General features: G+C 43.9%; 1 protein-coding gene across 2 annotated transcripts; it reads right to left on the bottom strand.

Moving 5' to 3' along the window:
• Nucleotides 1-140: 140 nt before the first annotated feature.
• On the bottom strand, nt 141-20,484 carry LOC125988249 (collagen alpha-1(XVIII) chain). Of its 2 annotated transcripts, none has more exons than XM_049753179.2 (41): nt 20,166-20,484; nt 10,350-10,891; nt 9,647-9,730; nt 9,512-9,571; nt 9,371-9,440; nt 8,739-8,869; nt 8,638-8,655; nt 8,392-8,559; nt 8,283-8,309; nt 8,143-8,205; nt 8,002-8,076; nt 7,895-7,945; nt 7,627-7,740; nt 7,469-7,522; nt 7,351-7,395; nt 6,337-6,468; nt 6,182-6,229; nt 6,078-6,104; nt 5,900-5,998; nt 5,749-5,784; nt 5,580-5,663; nt 5,460-5,492; nt 5,350-5,385; nt 5,210-5,269; nt 4,851-4,928; nt 4,748-4,783; nt 4,594-4,647; nt 4,403-4,474; nt 4,274-4,324; nt 4,161-4,191; nt 4,033-4,086; nt 3,917-3,951; nt 3,736-3,852; nt 3,406-3,556; nt 3,265-3,329; nt 3,014-3,142; nt 2,907-2,939; nt 2,183-2,578; nt 1,919-2,116; nt 1,679-1,788; nt 141-1,341 (listed from the first exon to the last, which is right to left on the bottom strand). In XM_049753179.2, the coding sequence occupies exons 1-41, from the start codon at nt 20,260-20,262 to the stop codon at nt 1,128-1,130; spliced, it is 3,978 nt and encodes a 1,325-aa protein (XP_049609136.1). In that variant the 5' UTR covers nt 20,263-20,484; the 3' UTR covers nt 141-1,127. The 2 variants fall into 2 exon arrangements, with proteins under 2 accessions (XP_049609136.1, XP_049609134.1); XM_049753177.2 differs by lacking the exon at nt 20,166-20,484 and adding an exon at nt 13,919-14,822.
• Between the last annotated feature and the right edge of the window lie 582 nt (nt 20,485-21,066).

Below are 21,066 nucleotides of genomic sequence, written 5' to 3'. Positions count from 1 at the left end.
TGGCCCAGTTTCCAAAAGGGAGAAAGTAAGAGAGCTCACTCTTGCACACATTTTCAGATCAGTAAATGCAGGTGATTAATTTCACCAAGAACCCAGTGACCTTTTGCTTGTGGAAGAGTAGAAAGGTCAGGGACAGTGGGTATTGGCAAACACATTTTAATTCAAATCAAGTGTTTTGTCACAAGCAGAGGTTGAATGAATATTCAAAATACGGTAACTATTCACATTTTCTGTAGAATCGGCCTCTAATTATAAAATGGCATCAATAATTCGGTTTGATAAGTGGCATATTAAGAATTATTGATCACAAGCAGTCAACTCCCCTGCCATGCATTTTTTTCCACAACCACTTTACTGTGGTCCATTTGAAACCCAGGCACCAATCTCGATACTCGTTGTTTTCAAAATATGACCAAGATTGTGCAGTTTTTGCATGCATGTGCGACAATGTGTCACTAACTGGTAACTGGAGTGTGTTTACTGTTGCTATTAGAGAAACAGAGCTTTCATATGTTTACATATTTTGTTTCAATTTTATCATCAGCCTGGTAATGATGATCCACAGCTGAATACATTTGGGATTTGTTTTTGTTTGAAGACAAGAGTAAAAAAAGAAAAAGGCACTCATAAAAAAATAATAAAAATAGCCCTGTTATTGCATACAATGTTTTTTTTCCTTGACTGCTGAATCATACAAATTGCTTTTCTTGTTCAAGTACTTTTTCCAATTCCTTACATTTATAGCTCTGGAAAAAAAGGAAAAAAGAAAAAGACACAAATATAAAGAATCTGGACTATTTTTGGTATTTTGACTATTTGTCATTTTCTGCAAATAACATTTTGAAATTTGGGAATTATGTTCATAGTAGTTTACAGAATAAAAATAAATTTTTGCTTCCACTCCAAGACTTACGGTACCTGTAAATAGCAAAATCAGAGAAACTAATATTTATGCAATGGTCTGTTATCTTTTTTTCCCCCCCAGAGCTGTAAGCTATTTTTAAATCTTCTTGGAGCCACCTGAAATTCTTATTTGACATAGACGATCATTTTGTTTAGCACCATTTAACCTACTTGAAAAAGAAATGATGTCATGGCAGTCAAATTGATAGTCCCAACGCGTGCGTTTATCTCCTGCTATGGCCGATGTAGCTGTTCTCCACGCACAGCACCACGTAGGAGTTGGAGCAGCTGCTAGAAGTCTGCTGGAGCAGACTGCCGCTCTGCAGCGAGGACGCCTTGCCGGTGAGTACGTGACTATTCATGCGCCACGACTCGCAGAAAGCGTCCACCTCCCGCTGACCGTTGCTGACCGAGCCGTGCCACATCATCTTCTCAGGCCTGTCAAATGCCCAAAAAAAAAAAAAAAAAAAAATTAGAATTCAAGCTCACCTAAACTTTAAAAAATTATAGATTTTTTTTCAGCCGAAGACAGAAATTAAAAATGGAAATACTCAAGATTTTAAATGATTGACAACAATGCTAATTAGCACAACATACAAGGGACAATTTGTTCGTTGTTGTGAAATACTGGAGTGACATTTTTTACAACTGCAAAACTGACCAACTTCAAATTTGATTGAAGTTTAATTTTTAAAATTTTATTGAAGATTAATTGTTCGCAATCCTGATTAATAACCAACAAAATTTAAACATGATGTTTTTGACTGGGACGTACCATGTGCTGTCGCGGAGAACATCTTTTCCATCAAAAGAGTAAATCGGGACATTCTCCTTGATGGTGGCGCCGTTGAAGATCGAATCCCAGTTGTCAAACAAAACCTCATCCTGATGAGACAAAAAAAAAAATGTTGGTGGGGGGCGGCCAAGTTTTACATTTAAAAAGCAGAGTCATGTTGACCAATAATACACGATATGCAACTAAGTGGTTATTTTCATTTTTTTGTATTTCATCTACCTTCAAGTTGACTATTGGCATGTGATCTCTGTCAGCTCTGCGGACAATGCTCTGGAGATCTTGGAGTCTGGAGGACAAGAAGGCCCGGAAGGTTCCCTTCATTCCGATGCTTTGAGCCTGGCTGAAGCACAGGAAGTCGGCGCCTCGGATGCCCTTCATAGATCCCGTCTGGGGCTGGTTCAAGGCGATGAGATGGAGCTGGAGAAACCCCAAAACGTTCAATAAGACGCAAGTGACAGCTAACAAACCATGGCTTCTCCTTACCCCTGGACCAGATGTGTGACGGTGGACGGGATTCTGGACCACGGGTGGGGCAGGCCTTCGCTGAGGGGTCACAGCGTAGTATCGGCCATCTTGGTTATTGACCCGGTCTGTGTAACTGGGGTATCTGGGGTCCGTTGGGACAGGGTATCGCGGCTCTGGCTGAGCTGTATGCCTTGTGTCAGGGCGGTATCTGCCATCGGGAAGGGTCTGGTCTCTGCCGTCGGGGTTTGTTTGGTACGGATAGTACGGCTGGCCTGAGTGACGTGGGTCGGGCTGAGATATACGGTCCGGGTTAACTTGCTCTGGCCTCTCCGATTGCCTGTGGGAGTCGTTGGAGCTGCTGTGTGGGGGATACGGAACGACCGGTGGCGGCTCCACGGCTGCAACCTCATTAACCTGCAAATTAGTTCATTGGATATTTAAAAGCTTCTTTAAGGAACTTTTCAGGATGATGGACATCGGGGCACATCCGTGTGGTAAAACCAGAGTGAGATACTGCTCATTTCAAAATGGTGGCAAGTGTTGTAATTTCAAAATGCATTATAGCTAGCATGCTAGCCTAGCTTGTGCCAGCCATTTATCCCGTTTTCTCAATGGCTTCGTCTTGGTTCAATGACATAGGAGGCTTTGTCTACTCCTGGTGCCATTGGAATTTTTGCCACCCGGAAGTCCTTGCGACATCACGGTAAAATACAAATTTTGAAAAAACGGGCAGGACACTCACATCTACACTTGGTAATGGAATATAGCCCCCAAGCTGAAAAAAAACGGAAGGACATTCATGAGTTTGCTGCTTCTCTGATACTTTTTGCAAAGAAGAGCCCCTCGTACCTGGATTTGACGAACCCCATCTCTGACTCGTAGATAAAGATCTGTACGGTCTATGATGTAGACCAGAGAACCCTCAGGTTGTCTTCTAGCGGTGGCTGTCATGATGTCATAGGACTGCAACACTGTTACCTGCATGTCCATATAAAAACTCTTCCATCATCATCTTACATTAAGGCGGAACCAACTTAATGAATTCCTTAAATAAACCAGTCCAACCACAGAATTTGGAGGTCATTTTCTGAATTGCTCACCCCAGAAGCATGTCCAGGTGTTCCGGGTACTCCAGGTGGCCCAGGTGGTCCAGGAATGCTGATAGCTGTTATTCAAGAGGCAACGAAACATTGAAAGCAGCAAGTACGTACAGTCGACTCGTTTTTGTTTTTCCAACTCACTATGCGTGCCTCGATGAGGTCCGGGGAAGGAGGCGACGCCAGGGGGTCCAGGTGGCCCTGGTGGTCCAGGGCGGCCGTCGTAGCCTCTGCCTGGTGGACCGGGTGGCCCTTCAGGACCCGGTGGGCCGCGAATAGAGTCCCCTCTGGGGCCCTGATGGTAAAGTGGTGAGTCAAGTCCTTTTGTGACATCAAAATGATCATTTGCTATCAAAATTAGCCGTACAATTTTAACTAATATAATAAACTAATCCTGAGCTTGAAAGTGATGTGTAATCTATAAATATTTCCTGAGCTTCGTCCCAAATTATAACTACAGTATTATGATCTCACTGGAGGTCCGGGGACTCCCGGTGCTCCTATTCCGCTTCCTCCATATCGTGGGTCGTAATGGCCGCCGCCTGGTTCTCCTTTCTCTCCTTTCAAACCCGTTTCACCCTTCAATTCATTCTAGACAGAGAATCATTGTGAAATATCCAAAGTTTATGCATTTCATTCAAAAGAGGAGTCTTACCTTAAAGGCATAAATGTCAAAGTTTGTCCCGGCACCTGAATTGTAAGCAAGATCATCTTACACTTGGTCCAAACGCAACAAGAACATGTTTGAAGTCCAGTGGCGAGATGCCTTACCTGGTATGCCGGGTAATCCGGGGGTCCCGGGGTCACCTTTCTCTCCTTTGCTATCTACAACAGAAAGAACAGCGGCTGTAAGTTGATCCAGACAATTCAGAAGACAACTGACTGTGTTGCAAACTCACCTGGATAATACCTGGAATAGTCATCATAAGCCTAGAATGACAAAGCCGCAGGAATGATGACTATGAAGGTCTTGAAAAATTTTTCCTACTTCAGCATTTACATGTGAACTTACTCTGGATACTGGTCCAGGAGGTCCAGGTGGGCCAGGGGGACCTGGGGGACCCTGCATCAAAACGTGGCTCGGTTACTTTAATTGACAAAGTTCCAGTCCTCCTGAATCACCGAATGAAAATATACTCACTTGGTATGTGGTACCGAACCCGCCGCCCGGCTCGCCTTTTTCTCCTTGAATGCCGTTCAGTCCCGGTCGACCCTACAAAATAAAATACATTGAGCATATTGATATTTACACAAATGTGCTCATTTTTGTTAACTTCTGTATGTTGCTGAATAAAAACTAATAAATGAAATAAAAGCAGATTAAATACTCACTGGTCTACCTGGAAGTCCAATTTCTCCTTTTTGACCTGAAGGGCCATAAGGGCCCTGCAGAAAAAACAATTACCGGTTTGTGCCACACAAAAAAATGCAAAAGAATCTACAATGTGTGCAGAAAATATGTATACTGTACGGTAGTTATACTTACTGGAGGTCCAACTGGGCCCGGGGGTCCGATATCTCCCTGTGGACAGAACGCAAAGTGTTTTTTAAATCATGTCTATGTTAGTTACTGCTTTTTGTATAGTTACCGGTTTTCCTGTCAGGCCCGCCTGGTACAGAGGTCTCCCATCCGAACCCAGGATGACACCAGGCTCTCCTTTTTCACCCTGAATAAATCACATGCTTTTTTTTATATTTAAGGTACACACTATTCACAAAACGTTTTTGGGGTGCTGGGACTTTCAGGGGAAATTTCATCGTAAAATCCAAAATACCTTTTACAGGTGAACTTCAATTGTTTTTTTTTTGGACTGCACTAGGTCAATGAAAATAGACTTTAGAGCAGGTGAAACCAGGTCTAAGTTGTGGCGCAGGTGGCGTAATGCAATTTTGGAATGCATTAGTTGTATCTTCAGCTTTAATTTGAATTCAAGGTGGATTTTCTTACCTTCGTGGCAAACCCTGGAAGACCCCTATCGCCTTTTTCCCCTTTCGGTCCAATGGGCCCCTAAAATAAATCAAGATGGAAGACACGTGCTTATCTCTGTTTTCTTACATCTGGTTTCTTATGATTGCATGTCAACTCACAGGAAATCCAGCTTGGCCTGGAATTCCTACTCCCGTCTTGACAGGAAGACAGACATAAATAGTTGTGAACCCATGTTACCCTGGTTTTATTATTTTTTCAATCCACTCACCTGTAAAGTGTCACTCCAATGAAGGTTGTCATGCTACAGCAAGACACAGTTAGGAGAATGAAGGTGAGTACACGATGAAGCAAAGGTGTGGTGGTTAGTTTAAAAAAAGTTTGGACTCACAGCACCACCCCGATAAATGATCGGCCCAGGAGGTCCGGGAGGCCCCGGAGGTCCAGGTTGCCCTCCGTCACGACCTGGCAGACCCTGCGATGGGAACCAACATACGGTAATATTTCCTGTACATCTCCAAAGTGGTCTTTTGAGTCAAAGTATATCCTTGACGACTTACTTGTTCCCCCTTCTCCCCTTGATCTCCTTTTGGACCCTGAATTAACGAGGAAACACAGTCATTTGTTGATTTTACATTTGGTTTTTAAATCATATTTTTACTCGTGTATACTGCAGCAGGAAAAAAAAACTGAATTCATCTGCCAGCTTACCGGTTGTCCGGGAAAACCATCCAGACCTGGAATTCCTGGTGGACCTCTTGGTCCCTCTGCTCCTTTGTCACCATTGCTTCCGGGTATACCTGGTTTACCCTAAAAATCCAGATAATTTAAATTAACATTGGAGACCTCGTGGAGAAAATGTACTACGTGAGATAACAAAACGGCTTACCGCCAGACCTGGAATACCTGGAGTACCCTGGAAAACAGGACACAATAAATATTTATTTATAGCATTTTTTTTTAACTGAGGGAAGGTCAGGTGTGACACATTACCTTTGGTCCAGGTGAGCCACCATTTCTCTCAAAGTCCTCTCGCTCATTCTGTGGAAAAATGACCATTTTGACTGCACTCCAAAATTTGCTAGTCACTTTTTATGTTACTAAAATGAAATTGCAATTGACTGATGATAAAGTGAGCCTGTACTCACAAAGCTAAAGGGGCTTGGCGATCCGGGTGGCCCTGGTCGTCCCGGAGGTCCAGGTGGGCCCATGGGACCCGGAAGCCCTGCTAACCCAGTCTGTCCTGGCATCCCTGGAAGTCCCGGGTCACCACGGGAACCCTGCAGTGAACAAGTGTTACTCACATCCTGGCAAAAAAATTGAGGCTATTCCGCTAAAGGAGAAAAATTTCAAGATGGACCTCAAATGCAAGTGAACTTAATTTGACCCTCTCTGTAATTTTCTGTAATTCTGTCCAACTGTTTGCTAGCGTTGAGGAGGACCATTTATTTACAGAGCAGTTCTAATTACACATGGATGGAAAAAACACCTGTTGTAAATTTTGCCGTCATGTTCTTTGTTGGAGAACATCAAGCTGTGCAAATAGTACTGAAACAATGAACAGTTGAAGGTCAAATTTAGTTCACCTCGTAAAGTCTACGGGCATTTTGGGTTCATCGTAAAATATATATTTTAGATATTTCAATATGGCGGAACATATATATATATATATATATATATATATATATATATATATATATATATATATATATATATATATATATATATATATATATATATATATATATATATATATATATTTTTTTTACACTGAAAGAGGATCGACCTATACAGGCTATTTATTTGCATCTATATGTCTATTTTGGGGATCTTTGGATGGGTAAACGATTCACAAAATTAGCTGGAAAATAAATCAAGTCTAAATAATAAATCAATTTTATTTAAAAAAAAAAAAGTACAATTATTTTCCATTTCCAATTTCGCTGCCCATCTGCAATACCGCCACGGACCACTAGAGGACCGCGGACCACCGGTTGACAACCTCTGCTTTAATTAATTCTGTGAGGGATGATCTGAATATCTGCATAAGATGAACCTCCCAAAAAATCCTTTACCATAATTGTCTTGTTGGTTTTACATTCAAAGATTGCAAATTTCCATAACCCATATTTAATTTAATTTAATTAATTTCCATAACCCACCTTCTCTCCAGCTCCTCCAAGAGAGTTGAGGTCACCGCAGTCGCCCTTTGGAGACCATTTGCAACATGTTCAGATTACAAGACCCAAACAGCCAACATGCTTGCTATTTTAATCTAACCTTCTCTCCTCGGAGCCCAGGTTGACCCGGTGGACCAGTGAGTCCAGGAGAACCCTGAAATAGCACCAAGGGATTCAGCAACTGAACAGCTCAACACTTGCCTAAATTAATTCTGGATCGCACTTTTCAAACCAAAGTACGGTCGGATAGATACACACCGGTAAACCATTCCTTCCAGGTGGGCCAGGAGGTCCAAAGGCAACTGGACCATTAGATCCAAGTGCAACTGATGTACCAGGTGGGCCCGGGGGGCCCGGGGGACCTGGAGGACCCTGAATAACAAACAACAAAGGTGATCAATTCCAAAATGATTCCACTGCCTTTGGTTTCGGGTCCACTCCCACTGGTCCAGTTCTTTGCATGCCCAAATATGGTACCAACTGGCTAGTGTGAGTGCACCCTGAGATTGACACTGCCTCTGCATACCCGGATCTTCTCCCAATCTGGGTATCCCGAGCCCTCCATGTCATCAAATGTCTGTGGAGGAACACAGTTAAGCACAGCAACATTTTTGAAATGTGTGTATAACATACCGGATGATTTCTAGCTCCTGGTCCAGGAGGTCCAGGTGGACCTCTGGGTCCAGGTTGTCCTTCACCCCGCTCACCCTGAAGTTCAGAGGTCAAAACGTTAATGTGATGAAATCAAAGTTCAACTCGAATTCAAAACTGAACCTTGTCTCCTTTTGCACCAGGAATTCCAGGTGTTCCTGGGAAACCTGGCGGCCCTTCAGGACCCTGAAGAAAAATAAAGATCCATGGAATAGAATGAAATTGAGTCTACTCTACTGTTGTAATATGCAGAACACACTTACAGGTCGTCCATCCTCTCCTGGGAACCCCTGCAAAATCATTTACAAACAATAAGTTGCACTTATCAAGTAATACACGTTGAAATTCATCATGTTTCTGAAATTCTCTCACAAGCTCTCCTTTAGCTCCCTTCTGACCAGGCAATCCTTCTCGGCCCGGAGGTCCGGGCAGACTCTGTGACCCATCTCCAAGGCGGGTGGCACCAGCCCCAGGGGGACCCGGCGGACCTGGAAGGCCCTGAGCGCCACGCTCTCCTTTACTTCCAAAAGTTGTGCTACCCTAGAGAGGAGGAAGAATTGATGTCACGTTTCTAATTCTTAAACAAGAATGTGGGGACGTTTGGCAAAGTTCACAGACCTTATCTCCCTTTTCTCCCTATAAGGAAACACATAGTTTGATGCGGTTATAATAATGGAAATGTGAAAAGGACCATAAATGTATATAGTGAGGAACTCCACCTTCTGTCCGCCACTTCCAGCATTTGAGGAGAAACCTGAGCCCGGGTCTCCCTTGGGCCCTGCGTGGCCTCTGTCCCCTCGGGTGCCTTTCTCTCCTCTGTCACCTTTCTCTCCTTTAGACGCAGTTAAGCCTGAAAGATGAGTGACATATTATGCATGTATATATTGGGATGGAGAGGTGTCATTGTTTTTTGTTTTTTTTTATGTAGCAAAAGTATTAGCGACTCTTCAGGATTTGAATACTCGCACTGGTCTGAAAAAAGTGGGATCCTAATAAGTCGATGCTTTGCATATATTTGACTAAAACTGCTGATGCAAGCAGTATTTTTTATTCACTAACAAGTGCTATCTTAATCTAATGTTTTTTTAATTGATTATTTTTTCCGTGGGTTCTCCTCATCAATGCTGCTCTTGTATTTGGTTTTACTTTGATGGTAGTTTCAGTATTCTTAGTATGTGTGTGAATATTGTGCTGTGACGATTTAATTTTACAGGATGAATAACGTATCTCTTTCGATCGATTGTATGAGTGATTCATCTCACAGTCTCGTCACTTAGAGGCAGTGCGAAAATGTCAACAGGGGGCGCCATTTCAGCATTCATCTGGCTTGTGACGATCAAGCTCAAGTTACCTGTTTCTTTAAATCTGCTTCCTTTAATCAGCGGGGGCTCGGGCACCGGTCTGATGGATGCTGGAGTGGTCTGGTGGTACAATATGACGTAAACATAAATCTTCCACTCTCTTACTGACTGGGCAATAATGCCAGACTGACCTTCACTCCGCCTTCTGTCTGCCTCCTGCTGCCTTCACCGCTACCAAAGTCGCCAGAGGCCTGAAAGACAAGCGGGTAGCATGTGATCGTTCAGACGTCAGGTCTCGCCGTGGAGGAAACGCTTGGAATACTCACAGCATCAGAGTCGTCGTCGATGTCATCACACAAGCGTTCGGCTGCCCGAGAGTTTCCCACCAGCCTCAGATCGGCAATTTCGCCCTAAAGACACACAAGCGGCAGTGTTTTGAGGAGATGCGAAAAACATTTCTTGGAAGGAAGGAAGGAAGGAAGGAAGGAAGGAAGGAAGGAAGGAAGGAAGGAAGGAAGGAAGGAAGGAAGGAAGGAAGGAAGGAAGGAAGGAAGGAAGGAAGGGAGGGAGGGAGGGAGGGAGGGGGGGGAGGAAGGAAGGAAGGAAGGAAGGAAGGAAGGAAGGAAGGAAGGAAGGAAGGAAGGAAGGAAGGAAGGAAGGAAGGAAGGAAGGAAGGAAGGAAGGAAGGAAGGAAGGAAGGAAGGAAGGTTATGGCTAATAGAAATAGAAAAAATAGGGTAGGTTAGAAGGGAAGGAAAAAAAGGAATGGAGGAAAAAAAAAAGTCAAAATAGTCTCCCGTTGTGATTATAAACTGCATTTTTACTTACTGATAAAAAACTTTTAAATGGAATAAATCTGAAGTTTAAACTAAATCAAAAATCTAATTTATGACAAACTAGTCATTTTTTTGTTGGTTCAAAGTATCATTTTTTTCAGTGTATAAGAAATTTGAACCCACGGGGAGGTCAAATATCATTCCGACATTTGAAGGTCACGCTCGTTGAACACCTGAAATGTGGCCTGCTCACCTCAAACTTGTCCTGGTCGGCCCCCCCGGCCTGAGCGACAAAGATGCCTGCTCTTCTGTCCAGGTCCATGGGATCCGGGGAACGCTCAAACTTCACCACTCGTGGCACCGCATCACAGTCCTGGTAGAAGGTCACCTGCTCTTCAAAGACGGACAGCGAGAACCGGCTCCATTTGTCCACCAGGCTCGGCACGTCGAAGCTGGCCGCCTCGTACGACTCCTCCGAACCAGGCTCGGTGTAGAAAAACTGCACCGTCTGGCGACCCGCCCGCACGGCGCTGAGCTTGACGGCCACATACATGAGCTTCTGCGGCCCGTCGGTGATGGAGAAGAGGACGGAGGGGCCCGAAGTGGAAGGCTTGATGTGAAAGAGGAGGGAGAAGTGGCGGTAGAATGGGTTGGGCACATAGGCCATAGCCGGCTGGCCCGCCACGGACCCCGAGGTGAAGACATAGGCCTGGGTGCCGCCTGGCCACCGGACCCGACCGATCTCATCAGGTGGCGGATCTCCGATTAGCTGGAGCAGAGACAAACTGCTTTGCTCTGCAGGGAAGGAGCAGATGGAAAAAAATTACATCTTTGCAGCAATTACCAAAACCTTTTACCAATATGTCAAAGCCCGGCAGTGGCTGGACTAGAGTGGGGGCCACGGGGGCACTGACCCCCGCAAAAAATGGTCGGTTCCAGGCCAAATACTTTTTTTTCACATTTCCTACTGTGGCCTCTAAGGAACGTGTTTGTTAGCTAAACAATTTGGGGGCGTTGTGATATTTTTGGTTGTTTTGTGGACCCCTTGAGATATCCTTTCGCCCCCTGAGCAAAAAATCCTAGCGCCGCCAGTGAATCCCGGGGGCGAGATATGGCCTGTCAAACTGATTAAGTGGCCCACCACCACAAATAATCACTTTATTGTATGTTCCAAGAAACGTATTTGGTTCTTTTCCTTTTGGCCGAAAATCTGAACCAACATAAAAAAAAAAAAAAAACGACGACCCCACACCAAATACTTTGGCAACATAAATTGAAGACTAATTTGGTTGTCAGCATTTCCCATGGTCAAACTCTGCAATGTCGAGTATTTAGATAAGATAGATAAATTTTTTTGTCTTTTTATTTATTTACTGCACAAAACAACAACAAATGCGTGGCGAGAAAATGACTAAAAAAGTGCTGATATTACAGTTCCCATAAAAAAAAATTGTCTTGAGGCCAACAAGTCTCACAAGGGAAGAAAGTTTTGGCCCAGATGCTTCCATGGGAGGGGGAAGGGGTGGCTTGGTGGCAGATTCATGAGAGAAACTGAAATGTGAATTCTGTGCATAAAGGGGGGGGTCAGAGGTCAGCTGTTTCCAAGTGACGTAAGAACATCATGTTCAGTCGCAGGGGGAATCCATAACTCACAAAAGAAAACAAAACCAGGGAAAACCTAATGTGACAGTTTCATTAGTGAAGACTCAAGTCAAGATTGAGCACCAACTCCTCTTAGTGGTGGCTAAAAGGAGCTCAAAGCAGCTTTGGGCCCAGAACATGTTTTCACACAGACAACTCTGATGGACTATTGTCCAAGTGGACGTGGAAGAAGGCGGGCAGGGTGGTCTGCTCCCACTTAGCAGCACCTGCTTTCCTGCTTCGGGGTTCCTGTGGTGGCAACACATCTCGTGCAGCTGCCGTCTGAAATGATCTGAATGAAAGAACGTTTTGACTAGGGTGTCCACAGCTTGCATTTCAGCCTGGTCAAAGTTGAATGTCCATGCACATCTGGAAGTGGTCCAGGCCGCTCATTGCCTCAGGGGCCCTGAAATCTTCTTCTTTTTATTATATTTTTTAATAATAATAATAACTATTATTTATGTATTTATTATTTTAATTATTTTTACATATTTATATATTATATATATTTATTATTTTTAATTATTATTATTATTATTAATAATTAAAAATTATTATTATTATGCCTAATTATCTATTACTTCTGCTTTGACTGCGGTCTTTCATTTCAACACATTTCTGAACTTCTACTGAAGTCCTTTTGCCACTTGTGGTGTTACCAGTAGCAGCCATGAAGGCTCCTCCGATGACAGATGGAAGTGTCAAGCTAGTGTGACATGCACAAATGGGAAATCATCGCAACATCCACCCAGATGTTCCCTGCTGGCTCCTTGCCTCGAAACAACAACACAGTTGTGTAGTTCCCACAAACAAAGTGACCTCATGTTCCAGCAGATGACATGAGGACCATGTTTCACTAATCTAGCGCCTGTGGAACAACTGGCAGTAGCTCGGGGAGATGGATGGATGGATGGATGGATGAATGGATGGAAGGGCAGGAAGGAAATACTTGTCAGATGTTCATGGGAAAGCTGACCGCAGGGGACCTGAAGTGCACAAGATCCAATATGGCTGACTGGAACTAATGCCTTACAGAGGGGCCAGGGAAATGAACTTCAACAAATGTTTCCTTACACTCCCACATCTATCTTGGTAACTGGATCTCCAAATTTGAGAAGCACCAAATATCAGAGAATAGAAATAGAGAAACATCTCCGGTTCGGTTACACAAGTTGACCGACATTAACACGCCCGCTTGCAGCGAGCCAAGCGGATTTGATACGTCTTGAGGGATCGTCGACCGGGATGAAGCAGCTGCGACACCCATCAGATGTTCGGGAGTCAATTAAAATCGACTCAGAGGATAAGCGAGAACTCTTGGAAACAAAGAAATGCATGAAGATCGTGGCGTGGCTGCAAAATATCCAAATAGCCTCCAAGATTAGAGATCATAGAGATCATTCTAAAGGCCTCAAAAGTCACTGAAATATGACCTAGTACATATTTTTGGAATCTGCACATTGTCTAACAAGGGTGATTTCCCAGCCGCATAAATGTCTCTTTCAAAAAAAAAAAATTACGACAAAGACGAATTACTGCTTTGGCGGAGTGGGCAACTTAGCCGTGATCTTTGCACATCTCACCAGGCCCTTTTAGAGGCCCCGTCTCATGGGGATCACAAAGATGCCTTGTTCCGAGCCTGACGGTGTCCCCCTCCCTCCCACAAGGAGAAGACATTTCCCCAGCCGCAAATGCCATCAGAAATGCCAACCGCTGCCAAACCGCCTGCCACAGATGCCCCGATTGTATCGGGACAGACGATGACGACACCCGGAAACGGAACAATGCTCATCGTTTGTTGTGGTGTGCTTTTTCGCAAATGGTCCGATTGCTATAAGGCGCTGGGTTGAAAGTACATTTTCAGAGCTCCAACCTTGCTTGGGTGGGGAACATGCGATAGTGATGACTGCATACAGAAGCAGTAGAAGCAGCAGAGATTATTACGCAACAATGCAAAGCTGTTCAAGGCTTTCAGAAAAGCAGTGTGCAGCAATAAAATTGTGCGAAATGAAAGCAGACATGATCTTCAGGAAGATCAGGAAGATGGTGCCGAAAGTTTCAGCTGTTGCCTCATCAGAGCGGCTAAAAACATGCAAAGCGGGTGACGTTAAAAAAAAAAAAGCAACAATGTGCGCTCAAGCACAATCAGGCAGCAGCACACAAGATGCGCTTGAAGGTTACCTTCCGAGTAACTAACAGACACACACTCCTTGACGGGCAGGAGGTCGCACTCCAACGGCACCTCGGCGCTGTCCAGCGACGCCCAGCAGCTGTCCTGCACTTGCTTGCAAAAGCTGCGGCAGGGCAGGCGCAGAGGTACCCGGGTGGGCGACGGGCACTCGGGCACCAGCGGGAAGCAGAGGAACCACTCTGCGTGCCGGTGACAGCCCGCCCGGGTCAGCTGGGCCCACTCCTGCAGGGTGTCCCCCACCTGCTCCATGGATGTATGGTTGAAAAAATTGGGCAAGGTGAAGAACTGCGGGCGCTTTTGGGAGCACATGGGCCAACCGGACGGGACGGGCAAACAGCGTGGATCCAGAGTCCCGTTGTTCGCGTCGCTTAAGTTACTGGAAAGGACCACGGTGTCTACGAGATCTTGCCTGGACCCCGATCCTGATCCGGATGCATCACCGGAGCCTTCTTCCCCCTTCCCTCCTCCCGAGCCGTCAACATTACCCGTCACGTTCCACTCAGCGCTCTCCACCTTCAGGGAACCGTTAGTAGTCCCGGGGCTGGTGGTCACATGATCCCACGTCTTGACCAAGTTACGGATTCCCGTAGCTACGGTGATGATTTCTTCTCCAAGCCCTGACAAATCCTCACCCTCCTCGTTCACCTTCTTCACGCCACTGGTCGTTGCAGGGGCGTCCGTCGAGGTCGGCGTGGTGGGCACCGGGTCAGCGTTCCAGAACCAGGCCTCCAAGCCTCCAACACACAGAGCCAGGAGCAGGACCTTCAACATTGTGCTCGCCGCCTCAAAAGGTCCAAGTATGACGTGCTGGTACTTGGACCCTTTTAGTCAAGTTGGTACAGAACAGAGATGGGAAAAGTGCTGCAGCTCGTGCTGGAAGGGCACACCCCCCTTTCGAAAAAAAAGTGGCTGGAGAGGGACGCGCAGGAGAAGGATGGTCACTCGCCCTGAAACTCCTCCTCTTCATCATCCGCTGCTCGTCATTTTCATGGCGTTATGAGGAGCTGCGGGGGCTATTTAGGCAAAGTTTCCACACATTTATAAAAGACTTCAACGGATGTGGAGATTCATCATAGTGAAGGAAGTTGAAGAGCTCAGACTTAAATTTTTTTTTAAAAAAAGCTGCAGAATGAATCCAACTGCTGAAATGAATTTGGAATGATTTAAATCACAATACTGAATACTACAATGTATTTGCAATTTAAAATTGCTAATGGAATTTTACTTTGAAAAGAAGAATTTGGAGAGTGTAACAAGTTTTGGAATGTGTAAAGTTCTCAAGATGCTCTAAATAAGCTGAAAAGTTTGAATTTGAAAATGTGGAACTTTTTTTTTTTAACAATTGATGGAGCAGAATGTCCCAAAAATGTGAAGCATCATAATAAAAGTGAAGTTTTCTGGTGTCAGATAACAAATGTGAGGACATGAGAGGTGATGACTGATGAAAGATGAGAATGTGAAGCTACAAGAGGAAGGGGTCGTAAGGGGGAGGCCGTGTGTGTGTGTGTGTGTGTGTAGTGGGGGGGGGGGGGGGGCAAGGAGTGTAAATCCAATGGGATGTTCTCATAATCCACTCCTTCGCAAGCCTGTTACCTCATTTCAGAAAATCCCCCGAATGGTTTCCATTTCCAGGTTCTCACAGAGGAGCGATAAGGGGGAAAGCAGACCCCCACCCTAGTCACTCTGAGCCCCCAGTGCCCCCATCTGCCAAGTTAGAACATCCAGCTGTTGCACATTCCAGCCCTCACATCTCCCACGCCACATCGCAAGGGGAGACATATTGCTCATCTGTGCATCGCGAAGCCCCCTTGAGGAATCGGAACACGACTGCCTGCAGCTTTGTGACCTGCGCCGGGTTAGCAAGTCACCTGGGCCGCTAACCAATCAATGACTCACTTGCGTAAATTGAATTGCAGCAGAGCTTTACATCCTGAAAACAGTGGTGCTTTGAAATAAATACGAGTTTAAAGCGTTCCATCACACTCGTAACTCAAATCTAATGTACGTGGTCCAACTGCATCCAGGTCGCTGCGTTCACCCAGTCCCAAATATGGACTGAACAACTGCCGAATGTCAAGCAACATGGAGGCGGATCAAATAAATCGATTCCACGATGTGTTTTGCACAAAAAGCCAGCCATGTGTTTAGTGCGTGTGTTGAATGTCTTACTAAACTAAACACATTCCCCAGACAAGCGTCGCCAGCGCTTGAGAAATGTTGTTGCCATGGTGATTGGTTGCGGTTAGGGAGGGGTCGTCCATCTCGAGACTCCTGCTGCTAATTTAGCACAGATGACGACTGCTCGACTCGAGTTTTTACTTTTCTTAGCAGTTCAATTGTGGAACAAACGTTACAAATCATTTATTACTCTCTTGGCGTCCGCACTATCACAATTTTAGGTTGGAAAGTGTTTTGCACAAATTGCCAGGTCATTGCTTAGGCAGCAGTACACCCGTTCGCCAACAGAGGGCAGCAGTGCAATGTTTAACTAGGATTGAACTATAGTATTTACAATACTGGACAGTATAAGTACTAAATACTCCAAATCTTTACTGCCACTAGTGAAACTTGTGTCGTTAAAAAATTAGACTGATAAAAATTTAGTGAAGATGTCAACTTGTACAAAGTTTTTCCTTCGTTATTGTCCACATGTGCTTGAATTCTGCTGGAACAGTTTAGCATTTGAAGTTAGGGAATGCTCATCCAACCACAAAATTCGAGCTGTTGAGTCAATGCTGTCGAAGGACTTGCTTTTGTCTCGTGCTTGGAATTCTTCATAAGAAAGATGTGAAGTTGATGCCGCTGGCTAGCTCGTTAGAAATTGACACCACTAATAACACTCCTGCACGTTTCATGTGAGACAGGCCGTGTTATGGCGCGCTCAACAAAGTGAGGGAGGAATTTAGTGTTGATAAGACTGTCTTATTGCTTCTTATTAGCTCTTGGTTTTAAGAAGTTGATTGTGGAAAAGTGTTTGATTTTTTTTTTTATGGAAGTAGCATATTTCAAGGCACACGGACATTCAACAGTATTCTAGGGTTAACTCGTGTTTTGGAAAGGAACCTATATGAAAAATAAAATGCATATAATATATAATGCATGAGTGGGGTAGCTTGGCCGACATAATATTTTTACAACTATTCATCATAAATCAACTTAATGCCATTTGCCCCGTGTTGACATTTCAAATGCTGTCCTAAACACAGAATGCATGCAAACGTGATATATGGTATATAAAGTTAACCAAACACATGAAATCCATCTTAGATTATCCTAATGGGGTGCAAGCTCTGTAATGACCTCGGCAGAAACACGATGACTCGCAAGGTCAAGCACCACTGACTGCTTTTATCCTGCAATCAGCAGCTCTGCAGAAAGAACCAGAAATGTCCACCAAAGATAAAAGCCGATTAGATCTTAAAGACATCAATTGGCAAGACATAATATAAACTAGAATTTGCAATTCCTGAAGAAATTGCGTGTGAAGGTGAAGAGGTTGAATAACTACTTGGGGAATGTTGCAGAATGATGTTGAAAAGAGTTGAATCGGTTGAAAAATGTAGAAATTACAAGGGAAAAAGGAAATTTGGGAAAATTGGGTGTGAATTTCAAAATTGAAAATTTGGAATTTTGGGTAAGTGGGAAGTTGTGGAATAGGTAGGAAAATGATGAACAGTTGAAAGGTAGAATGGGTTGAATAAGTTGAAAATGTAGAAATTAGAGTAGAAAAACAAAATTGTAGAGAATTTTTGGTAAGTGGGAAGTTGTGGAATAGGAAGGCAAAAGAGGAACAGTTGAAAGTTGGAACGAGTTGAATCGGTTAAAAAATGTAGAAGTTAGAGCAAATCTTGAATCCTAATAGAGAATGAATGGGAATTAAAAGAAAAAAAAATTGCACCAAAAGTTTCAGAAATTTGGAACAAAAGGAAAAAACGGCTTCAGGAGGTTCACTTTTGGGGTTAAAATGTTGAAATGGGTTTAATCGGGCAAAATTTCCAAAAGTTAGCGCAAATGTAGGTATTTAGGGCACTTAATGTTGAAATATGGTCATTTCCGGTTTGATTTGGGTCACTTCCGGTTTGATTAGAGGCACTTCCGGTCTAGCTGAGGTCACTTCCGGTTTATTTGGGGTCACTTCCGGTTTAAAAAGGTCACTTCCGGTTGAAAAGGGTCACTTCCGGTTTGATTTGGGGTCACTTCCGGTTTGATTTGGGGTCACTTCCGGTTTACCTGAGGTCACTTCCGGTTCATTTGGGGTCAATTCCGGTTTGATTTGGGGCACTTCCAGTTCATTCCGGGTTCATTGGGGCACTTCAGGGTCAATCCAAGATGGCCGCCACTCTGGAAGTGGGGGTCAAGGGTTGAATTGTGGAAGCGGGGGTGAAGGGGGTGAATATGGTAAGCATAAGGTGAACAAAGTGAATAAAGTTGGAATGGGTTGAATCGGTTGAAAAATGTAGAAATTAGAAGGGAAAAACTAAATTTTGGGAAAATTTGGTGTGAATTTCAAAATTGAAAATTTGGAAATTTTGCTAAGTGGGAAGGTGTGGAATAGGTAGGCAAAAGATGAACAGTTGAAAGTTGGAACGAGTTGAATCGGTGGAAAAATGTAGAAACTATAAGTGAAAAACTAAATTTTGTGAAATTTTGCAAAATTTTGTGCAAATTTTAAAAGTGAAAACGTGAAATTTTTGAATTTGGCAAGTTTGGGAATGTCCCCAATGTGATTTGAATGTGTTGAAATAAGTGAATTTCAAACTGGAACAACAAAAATGTGAAATGTTGAATCTGCCATTAAGAATGAATGGGGAAAAAAATGCCACAAAATCGTGAATTTTGTGAAAACGGAAAATTTTTCGAACAAAAAAAATGTAAGCAGCCGTGTCATGAATATTTGGAATAAGTGAAAAGTGGAACGGAGTGAATCGGTTGAAGTATGTGGAAGGAGTTAAGCGTCAAAAAAGTGAGCGGAATAAGTAGAATAATAATAATAATAATAATAATAATAAAGGACAGCAATAACAATAGTGTGAAGGTCTTCACCTTCACACTAACTATGCTGCAAGTGGATTAGCCCTGAACTGACCAGAGGGGAGGAGGAGGAGCTTGCTTGCCAGTTGACATATTGGGCACCATGTAAGGATGATTTTCAAGAGGCCTGCATCTTAAGGCAAGCATGTTTCACAGCTGGAAAACAAAACATTGGCCAGTCCCCACAGAACACCTTGTGAGCAGCCCCGTTGCGATGGCAGATGTGATAGGATCGAGATGAAGATGGAAAACAAAACAGCCTTTCAAGAGCTCATCACTCGACTTCCTCCCTCCCGCTTTTTGGCAGTCATGCTCAAATGACAGAAAACATTGCCGGGGCATTTTGATCAGCTTTGACAGCGTCTTTTGGGAATTTCATTCACCAAGTCACTAAAACCAGGAAATACTGTACTTGGTCATTAGGCCGCTTTTCTTTTCGGCTAAAATTAGTCCTGCACAGCCATGTTAAAAAAAATGCACATCATATAACGATCCTTTTGGCAAATTGATGCCACATTTGATTATGCAACAGGAAGAGCGCAGTATCCGACTTCGTTGGCCTCATCAGCCCTAAATTCGCAGCCGCCTTTCAAGCCCCCACATGTCTCAGAACATCGTCCAAAGACAAACTAAATATGCAAACTGACTCTTTTTGGTGTGTGCATGTGCTGGGGGGAACAAACAAGCCCCCGAGAGGGGAAAATCTAACCAACTTGCAACTTTCCAGCTGTATCGGATCTTTACTGCAAACCTAAGTGATGATGCGCAGAACATCTGGAACAAGAACACACTTGTGTGTGTGCACGGCCACACACAAGTATGCACACGCGCAGCCGGCGCAGGTATCAAAGCATTACAGATGAGTGCTGGATTAGAATAGGATCCTGTTTGGATTGTTTTCGAGCAAGAAAAAAAAAAAAAAATTGATTGAAACGATAAACCGGATGCTTGGGGCTATTCAAATGCTAACTACAGATCTGTCTGTCTGTCTATAAATAGTTGGTTTTATTCTATTTCAAAACTAAAACTTTCATTTTTCATTTGCTACAATCATCCAAATGACTCATTATTCAATTATTCATTCAATGTGTCGTGAATCTACAGCATATGAATTTTACTTTTTAAAAGGAAGGGGGGGGGGGGGGGATGTTTTACTCACAGGTACATGCACACCAAATGTATTGCTGAATAAAATGTGAACTGTACCTGTGTACTGGGTGTGTATCCGCTGGAGCCCCAAAAGCAGGATGATGCTGATGCTGAAGCAGGTCTGCGGGGTCAACCACCTGCTGCGTCCACGCATTCTTGCGGCCACTTTAAAGTTAGGGCTCTCCCCCTCCAGATACAAAAATGAGGATTTCCTGTCAGAAACTTGCGGAAGGACGCCCGATCATCCCCGGCTGAACGTTGTGCAGTTTCTGGGGAGAAATAAATCAGAGAGCGAGAGGACAGCTTTCCCCGACCCCGCGCCCACCGATGCAGACAGGTTGAGGTCTTGAAGACACAGCAGTGTCAAGCTAGAATTACACAACTTCCTTTGCAGTGTTTTTCAAAGTAAAACAACTAATTGCCAGCGGCTGTAGCAACAAACGCAACTCGCGAATGACATTGGAATGCAGACATAACGTACTCACAAAAGGTTTGTGATCTTGTGGGTGAAACTAAAACGCAATATAAAATCTCAACTTTTAAATGCGATGTTGAATATTTCTATACTTTCTGCATAAAAGAGTTGAACGGCACAATTTGGAAGACTTTAGGACACCCCTAAAAAAAAGTATAAAATTGAATTCAAATTTATAGTTGCGGTTTTTGAGTCAGCCTACGGACGAGACAACACGTGATCATTTTCCATATGCGTGACTGCGCGTTCACTGTTCAGACATGTCTTTTCTTTGTCCCGGTTCTCAGGTGCAAACTTTGCATTCTTTCCAGCGCGAGAAAAAGCTCATGAAAGACAACTTGAGGGGTTGAAGGGAGGGTGACGTCATCTTAATTCGCATTCCAGCCAACTTGCCAATGAACTTGAACAAGGTAAACAAGACAGCGAGTAATTGGTGGTTTTGCTTCCTCGCATCATCTTTTTAATTGACAGTCGGGAGGCAAA

Source organism: Syngnathus scovelli, chromosome 2 (assembly GCF_024217435.2).
Source record: "Syngnathus scovelli strain Florida chromosome 2, RoL_Ssco_1.2, whole genome shotgun sequence".
Classification (NCBI taxonomy): domain Eukaryota; kingdom Metazoa; phylum Chordata; class Actinopteri; order Syngnathiformes; family Syngnathidae; genus Syngnathus; species Syngnathus scovelli.
Note: the sequence above shows the minus strand (reverse complement) of the source record. Positions and strands in the feature narration are given on the sequence as shown.

What these genes read in the sequence shown, in the direction of transcription:
- LOC125988249 (XM_049753177.2), bottom strand. Translation starts at nt 14,699, where the DNA reads ATGTTGAAGGTCCTGCTCCTGGCTCTGTGTGTTGGAGGCTTGGAGGCC. An exon ending in CGGGCCTGACAGGAAAACCG is followed by an intron (nt 4,784 to 4,850) that starts GTAACTATACAA and finishes TTCTGTCCACAG; the next exon opens with GGAGATATCGGACCCCCGGG. An exon ending in CTCCTGGACCAGTATCCAGA is followed by an intron (nt 4,192 to 4,273) that starts GTAAGTTCACAT and finishes TTGTCATTCTAG; the next exon opens with GCTTATGATGACTATTCCAG.